General features: G+C 25.3%; 1 protein-coding gene across 1 annotated transcript in view; it reads left to right on the top strand.

Moving 5' to 3' along the window:
- Positions 1-308: 308 nt before the first annotated feature.
- Rpn10 (regulatory particle non-ATPase 10) overlaps positions 309-9299 on the top strand; it is a 29644-nt gene continuing 20653 nt past the window's right edge. The window contains exons 1-4 of the mRNA XM_016054103.4: positions 309-536; positions 4419-4559; positions 6181-6292; positions 6842-6928. Coding sequence (XP_015909589.1) covers positions 511-536; positions 4419-4559; positions 6181-6292; positions 6842-6928 — 366 coding nt within the window. The 5' untranslated portion in view covers positions 309-510. The remainder of the gene's footprint in view (positions 537-4418; positions 4560-6180; positions 6293-6841; positions 6929-9299) is intronic.

Genomic DNA, 9299 nt, shown 5'->3' with positions numbered 1-9299 from the left:
AAATAATTTAATTCGAAGATTTGATTGGCGTATGTACTGGCAATGATTATTTATTTGTGTGAACAAGAATGTCTCAAAAATAAATTTAAAAATAAAAACGTCTTTAACTGTTTAATGTCAAACAATTAAAAGAAAAAAAGGACAAAAAATGTAAATATAATTTATTTTCACATGAATATTTCTTGTTTGAACAAATTCTGGTTTTTTGACTTGAACGAAATGATTCAAATAATATACACATATTTTTACTTTTTGATTATTAAAATTTTTTTATTGATTATTAACATTCTTTATTGAATTCTTTAAGCATAATAAAATTCTGTTTTGAAAAATAATTTTGAAAATAATTTCTGTCAATTACAATTTAAAATTTTGGCAATGGCTTTATTAACCGTGAAACCGTAAAGTTGACAGAAAAGTTTATTGTTGATTGTGTGGAAAAAAGAATTAACTATTAATAAAACAGAAACTCTTAAACATTGAAATTCTGTTTCATAAATTTTTGGAAATATGGTATTGGAAAGTACAATTATATGGTAAAAGCTATATTTTTAAGTCATGAACTAATAAAATATTTTAGTTCGAAATGTGTCTCGATCGGGAATGACTTGCTATTTTAAATTAGGGATCTTTGTTTATCATTATCTTTCCTATATACATGAATTACTTAAAAATGACTTTTGATTATATTTTACTTATGTAATAGTGTGTGCCGTTTGTGTTTTATTAATTGCATAATGTTAATTTCCTTTTTTTAATAATTATTTATATCTTTACGTCGGCGTAGCACTTTTGCAAGAGCTAGTATCCTAGTCTTTAAAAAATTTAATGATTTTATGTATCTTATGAAAATATGTTTTTTTTTTCTTCAAAATGTGTGCGTCATTTTAATAATGGATGTTGTTAAAGGTACATCATTGCTGTAAAAAACTTACTGAAATTTATATATTAAAACCTTTGTTATGACATTTGTGTGTGTTGAGATTCTAGTTTTGGAAGGATTTAAATGGTTTTAATAACAAAAAATTATGACACTGTCCAGATTGAATAAAAACCCATAATTCGCGAACACTTAAAATTTTAAATATGCTATTCACTTATTGAATATAAAAAAATTATATCTATTATCTGCTTTTACAAAGCAATAAGTTGAACTTGAATTAACGAATTGAATATGTAAAATTAACATTTTACAAAAAAATTGATTTGAATTGCTTATTGAATGAAACAAAACTATTAAGCAAACCCTGTGACAGAATTTTTTCTGGCTTTCTTCAACATACCTCTTTAATATTACTATTTTTCTACAAGATATTTATAAAAATATCAAATATACTTGTTACTAATTTAAAGCAGGGTTTGTTGATTTAAGGCACTTTTTAAAAGTTAAAAAACAGTGTTTTAAATAATTGATACTTTAATTATTTTCTTTTCTTAGTTTTAAAATTTATTTTAGATAAATTGCTGCATTAATTAATTTTATTTAACGAAATTACTTTCTTTCTTGATGTGTGTTAAATTCCAACACATTTGAAATTACACTTTTGAAAATCTTTTGATTCTTGAGATTGAAAGTACAGATTGAAGTAAATATTTAATGCAGTCTTAGTATAGACTTGCATAGCTGTTGAAAGTAAGTAATGAACATGAAATTTTTTCCAAAAAAAAAAAAATGCAAATAATATTAATTAAAACTCTATGTTTTAATTGAAAAAGCATGGAATTAAAATCTACATTATATTTTATTGGTAGAAAGGGTATATTTCCAAAACTTGAGGTTATTATAAAAAGAAATTACTCTAATATGCCAAAAATATACTCTTTTTGCCTTTCAAAGTCTATTTGAAGCAGTGCTATTATTAACTGATATTTCTTTTTCTCATAATATGTTTACAGTATCTTTGACATTATCAGATTTTCTATAAAGAAATTTTGTGAGAAACATAGATTTTTTTTAGCTGAACTTATCTATTTTGATATAGGATTAAAAATGAATATTTTAATATAAAAATATATAGATTAAATATTTATTTAATTTTTGATGAATGAATACATTTAAAACCCAATCTGTTACATAATTTTTGTCATTTTATAAATCAAGAGAGAAGAATTAAAGAAATCACAGTTTTAAATTAAAATTATGATTATGGTTTGCTAATTGAAACTTTGTTAAAGAACAGAGAAAAGAAAATAGTTAAAGAACACAGGTCTGTCCAAGCCTAATTTACTACCATTTAGCGGTACCTTCACAAATTCAACTTTAGAAAAAAAGGTAGTTTCACAAAAGACTTTTTCTTAAAATTTTATTTTTTAGTCTCGTAAGAAATGATACATTTATATTTTTACCATATTTTTGTGCTCATTTTTAAATTTAATTCTCTTTAATTTAATTCTCTTTCACAAATTATGTCTTAATTTTCACAATATATGTACCTCTCAGAAAAACCTAGGCAGACCCCTGAAGTATTCTTTAAATTCTCTATTTCATCGAGTCTTTAAGTTTCGTTCATGCATTTGTTTCAAAATGGTTGCTATGCATTCAAAGCTATATACTTATAATGAAAAATTATTTTAGTAAGTTAGAGCTTCTAAAATATTGTTATAATATAGATTTAATATTAATTTAATTTCGATAAAACATTTATAATGTTTTTTAATCAGAAAATAAAGTTCTTCCAATGTATTTGAATAAAAATCAAAAAAATCAGATTTAAGTAAGAAAAAATGTGATTTTTTTTTTTAAAAAAAAAAATCACAGGCCCTGATTTAAAGTAACAGAAGTATCAACTTAGTGGGAAAAAAATTCTGATCAAATAAAAAAAATTTGTTATTCTAAAATTTTAAGCGATATTCTCACATTTTGTAGGGGAATATCACACTATTTCCTTTTTGAATTGTGTAATTCATCATCACATTAAAATAATAATAAAAAATCTTGAAATTCCCAGCAGTTACTGAAAATAAAGATCGACGACAAAATCACGTGAATCAGGTTCTTCAAAAAGTAGTTACTGAATGCGTGTTTTCATTTCGAGTTGTAATAAATAATATCCTATTAGAAGAAATATTGGATTTAAAAGCTATGTGGAAATCAATAATAACTACATAAAAAAATAGAATAAAAATGTCTGCAGAAAGAAAACCATTTTTTTTTTAATTTGATTACTCTTCATTTTTTATTATTCTGAAATAAAAGTAGAAAAATCACAAGCATTTTTTTCCACTCCTTTGATGCACGAGAAAGGCATCTTTTGAATATAATTCCGAAGAAGAAAAAAAATCTTTCGAATATTTCAGCAGAAAAGAAAACCAAAATTTTTTACTCCCCAAAGGAAAATTCTTTCTGCTAGAACTCGGTGACGTTCTGCGACAATGTTGCCGTTTCGTCACGATTCTACCTTCGAGCAAACTAATGACTGAACTCTTAATTGAAATGTCATAATTATTTTTAATTAACATAGTATTATAATAAACTATAGATTTTATTGAACTGGGATAATATCTATAAATATTAGCATTTAATATTCATAAAGTTTTATTTAACTACCTTGTTCATGTTTGTTTGATGTCTGAGGGATACTAGCATGTCATGCTATTCGTCAAACTAGTGATTTTTAGAGTGTGTGAGCTGTTGCCAGCTTATTGATATTTGAAATGTTGTAAAGATTTCTATAGTAGTACCGGTTTTCTACAATAGTAAAAGCTTCTATTAGTTTAAAAACTCTGGCAATTGTAGCATATTTTATACAAAAATATTCTCAAAATATTTATGTCGTTGCAAAATTACATAAAAAAATCTTGTTTTATCCAGGTTAATAAAAAAAGTGATGTTATCAGGAGAATTAATGTATAACAAGTATACCCATTAGGCAACCCCCCCCCCCCCAAAAAAAAAATAACATTTTAAATTTCATGATGCAAAATATAATTAAATACTGTATTGAATATGATCAAAGTTTTTCTTCTTATACCTTCTATTTAATAGCTTTCAAACTTTGATTTTATATATGTTTTATGTGTAAAAAAACTCTTAAGTATTAAGTTAAAGATTTTTTTTTCGCTTTGAATTAAGATTTTAATTCAATATCTGTTTATTTTCAGTTGGTGCTTTACGAAGCTAACCCAAAAAAGAGAGTACAAATTTTTCAAAATTTACGTGAAATCCAAAATTATAAATCTTTTACTATAATTGATTATAAACTGCCTAACATTTTTTGGTTAACAAACGGTCTGGTATGTTTTAGTAACAGACATTTTATTTCTTCAGAAAATTCTAAAACTGAGATTTTTTTTTATTATAAATTTCTTCTAACAAATTGATAAATCTATGGTTAATATTATGTATATATATTACGTTCTTTTTATAATTGTAAAGATATATCCTTCCAATTTTAAAGTTTATTATAATTTTTTAATAGTGTGGATAACAGTGATTTTATGCGCAATGGAGACTTTCTTCCCACTCGTTTACAAGCACAACAAGATGCCGTAAGCTTGATTTGCCATTCAAAGATTAGATCAAATCCAGAAAATAATGTTGGTTTGCTTACGTTAGCCAAGTAAGTTGTAGATTGCATATATAGTTTATTTTACTACCTAAATACCTATTATAGCTGTCATGGAGGAAAATGTTTTATTTTAACTTGATTTAGTTCCTTTTATTTGATCTGTGGTATTACCAGTTTTTTCCAGCAAGTTTAAATTATACAAATGCACCTGCTAGACTATAATTTTTTTACTGTGTGATGCTATTTACGTCTTGATTATGCACAATATTTAGATTATATATATCTTATTTATTTACCTTCTTCCTTACCTTCATATTAATTGTGCTGAATTTTATTTAAATTTGCAAATGATTTATCTGAAATTTTAATGCTTAATCGATAGAGAATCGTATTAAACTAAGCACAGGATGCACGATTGATTAAGACTGGTAAATAGATTTCCGAGTAACAACTTAAAAAATTATATTGTTATTGTATTGTATTTATAAAATTATAAAATTATAATTATTAAAAAATTATATTGTTATTGTATTGTATTGTATTATATTGTATTTTATAAAATATTGTTATTGTATTTATACAGTTTACAATATGACTTTAGCTATTTATCTTTCTACCATACATCCCGGTGTATGTCCTTACCATGTATCCTATCTACGTTTTAAATCTCAAAATTTTAAGAAAAATCTGGGGGTCAACCTCTCTGCCAGAATAAAAGCCAGACATGAATTATAGGCTGAGATTAATATGAATATCTCTATTGATTTATCCTTTGCAAAAGTTTTTTAATATGTTATATAAAATTGATTTTTTATTTTCTCTCCTATTTTACTTTCCATATAAATGTTTTTTTTTTTTTTTTAAAGTAACTACTTTAAATTAATCCATAGTAAAAAATTACGGATGAGAAAGGTTTAGATAATTTATCCCAGATTATTTTTAAAAAATGTAACACTTTAAAAATACTCTAAAGAATTAAAATATTTCAGAATATCAACTGTATTAGATTCAATAAGGTTAGCAATGTCGTCACACAAATCTCAATTTGCAATGGCATCTATTTCGAGCCTGATCCTGCTGAGTCCCATCAAAAATTGCCGTTACCCCTATTCAAAGAATTCAAAATTTTTATACCTCACTGCATTTGTTGATGCATCTTCATTTGAAACGTCGCCTCATAGCATCTTTTTTAGTGCATGTGTATTATATCCATTGACAACAGCGTGAAATATTTTTAACTTGAGAAAATTTGTATAATTTTTTTTTACTGTTCCTTAATTTTAAAAATTTTTCATATTTAGTTTTTTAAGTGGCTGACTTATATTCCGGAATACAAGGTATTTGTAATTCCATAAAACTACATGTAGATTTAAATACATATTTCAAGCAAATTCCTGAAGTACCATTCATTTCCTAACATATCAAACCTGTTCATACATTATCTCAAGGACATAGCGTAAGCCGACGGTTCACTTTAAGTTTTCAAAATTTCAGTCTGGTTTCAGAATCTTCTTATTGTTTATCCTCAATTCTTTATCCATTTTGAAGACTTTGAAACAGAGCTCATAATTTTCCTTTTTTTAAAAAAAAGATGTCTTATATTTAAGTGTATTATTATTATATAAATAAACAATTTAATCATGTACCTTTTTTTTTCTTTTTTTCTAATTAGGCCTGAAGTTCTTGCTACATTAACTACAGATGTGGGAAAAATTTTATCTAAATTACATCAAGTTCAGCCCAAGGGTTATATAAACCTATGTACTGGTATACGAATCGCACATGTGAGTTGTTTAATGTCTTATCTGTTTAAGTTTTTTATTTAATATGCAAAATATAGTTTTTCTTATTTTCTAATTAAAAGACATGTGTATATTAAAAACTTACAAACTGGGAATCAAGCTGACAATTTTGTTCATGAAAATAGGCTTTTGATATATTAATCTCAAAGCTCTTTAAAAAATTCTCTTTGAGAATAGTTTTATCCTAACTATAACACATAATAACGAATAATTGAAAAAAATTATCTTATTTGATGTAATTATTATTTTTTTTAAACAGGCAAAGTCACCATGTAAATAGAAGACTTATTTAAATTTAGAAATTTCGCTTTTGCATTATTAATTATGTATTTTAATTTTTTTTCCTTCGCATTTCTCTGTAATTTTGATGAATTTAATTTTTCTTAGTGAAAAGAAAAGAATAATATGCTACTATTTGTACAATAATACGTGCCATTTATGCATAATATCTTTTTTTAAAAAAAAGACCTAATTTTTAGAAATGTATTATGCTTAAAAAATGTTTATTTATGCTAATTTTTGTCCTTATAGCTAGCTTTAAAGCATCGCCAAGGTAAACATCACAAAGTGCGTATAGTTATTTTCGTAGGAAGTCCAATAGATGATGATGATAAGGAGGTTAGTATTGATTGATCTGATGAAAAGATATAGTATTATGAAACCCTTATTAATTTATAAAAATAGATTAATTAATAATTTCTGTATCTTTATATATATTAAAAAAATTACTTTGTTTATCTTTCTAAGATTTTATTTTGCAAATCTTGGGTTCTACAACTCCAAACTTAGAAAAGAAAAAGAGATTGAACTGATAGTACGATTTTATTGTTGTAGTCAGTAGGATATTTGAGCAGGCCGAAGTTTAAATTAACAATATTCAACTTAAAAAGAGTGTGTTATAAAATTAACTTGAACAATTAATAAGTTACTTATTATTAAAATAACTAACTCTATTACATTTATGAATTAAATGTCGTAAAATTTCCTTATTTATTTTTCAAGAACTCAGCAGTAAATTTGGTAAATAATCTTTCCCAAATCCCAATTTAGTTTCCAAATGATGTTATATTTCTGTTATGTTCTGTTAATATTCCTTTATGAAATTATTTTATGTAAATAGTTTATAAAAAAGAAAATCCATTCTTTTTAAAAAATAATATATATATATATATATATATATATATATATATATATATATATATATATATATATATATATATATATATATATAATGATTTTTTAGTAAATTAGTATTGAGAGCAACATGATTGAAGAGTCCAGTTGTGCATAATCTTCTTTTATTAAGTTGCGATGGTGAAATAGCAGTTTAACCCCTCTCCGAAGCGGGAGAGGGGGAACAGATATCCCGTCTAAGCTGACGGATTTTATTTTAGCAAGATAAACATCAAAAAGCCACGCAAAAATTAGCGCTCTGCATTTTATAGGATGATTAAACAGTGTGAAGAGGTCCCAGTCATATGCTTTTTCTGTATTCTTACGCCTCATCAAATTTATTTATTACTCAAAGCAAATCGTTTAATCTTTCCTTATATGGAAGTGAAAGATCTTAAAATCTCTTTTGAAGTATTAATCTAATTATTATTCATTGGCATGTTTTTAGCCTTGAAGTCCCAAAATAGAATTTCTACCCTTATCCTTTACTAAAGATATTTAATAAAAAGGAATGAAGTTTTAATGCTTTTATTAATACAAAAGTATTTAATTTTTGTATTACATCCCCCCCAAAAAAAATTTTGGTAAGCCAAAAAAAATAATAAAATTAAGAATACTATGAATATATACTTTATGATGGTATGACTGTCCTCTTTCCTACTATAAATAACCTTTTTCCACTATGTGAAAAAAATTATTTACAGCAACAACAATAATAAAAACATAATAATACAATTTATCTATTTAGTGAACTAAACAGAAAGAAAAATTAAACATATTATATAACTATTCTAAAAAACTTTTCGAAATTTTTCACACAAAAATATACAAAATTTTTATGCAAAACGACCTGGACAACAAGTGTCATTTAATCAGAATTTAAGATTCTGTATGGTTAATGGGGTTTTTTACTTGATGAAATTCTGTATTCCCCGTTAAAATGGAAGAAAACAGAATTTCATGAAGCACTGTGTAATTGAGAGATCCATACTGGATAAAACAAAAATAGTTTAGAAAGTTTTTTCTCAGTGTTGAGAAAGAAAAAAAGTTCAAGTTACTTCGCCCTCACTCCTAACTGATGCTGAGGTAAACATCTCCACAAAACGCGATTCGGATCTCTCAAAAATATAGGGATTACTTCTTCCCTTGAAGAAAGTAAAAATTTTCTGTTGGTGACTATTCATGATTTAATTTTAACATTTGTGGGTTGTGATATTTCCTAAGCTTTGAAACATGTACTATTTCAAAATTTTGTTTACTTAAATTATTCTTTTTATTTATTTTGTAATTAACTTCTGAAATTTTTTGAAGAATTTTATACGGTACACTAAAAGGAGGTGACAACTTCCTCGTATTAGGATAAGTAAATTCTTCAAACAGAACTAATTCATCATTTTTAAAGTCTATATCTAAAAATCTAGAATCATAATAAATTTTATTTCTTTCATGATATTCTCTAGTTCTTTGAATCGCTATTTTTTTAGCTTCTTCAACAGGTGGATAGACTTTTTCATTTAAGGGATTTACGTAGGGGAGTTTACCATGCATCAGGTATGCAGGTGGAAATTTTGTTACAGAATGGGGAGTTAAGTTATAAGTATTAACTATATCTTTTAACAAAACAGGCCAGGGAGTTTTAGTAGGTTTTTCATTAATTTTACATTTTAAACGGGTAATTATTGTTTGACCAAGGCGTTCAACCTTGCCATTAGACTGCGGATGATGTGCAGTTGTCAATAACTGTTGAATTTTATTATGTTTCAAAAACTTTTTAAAATGAGAAGAAGTAAAAGCAGCGTTTCGATCACTTAACAAG

Source organism: Parasteatoda tepidariorum, chromosome 9 (genome assembly GCF_982258835.1).
Source record: "Parasteatoda tepidariorum strain Cologne lab strain chromosome 9, Ptep-v5.0, whole genome shotgun sequence".
Taxonomy (NCBI): Eukaryota; Metazoa; Arthropoda; class Arachnida; order Araneae; family Theridiidae; genus Parasteatoda; species Parasteatoda tepidariorum.
The sequence above is the reverse complement of the archived record's forward strand: the minus strand, read 5'-3'. Positions and strand labels throughout refer to the sequence as shown.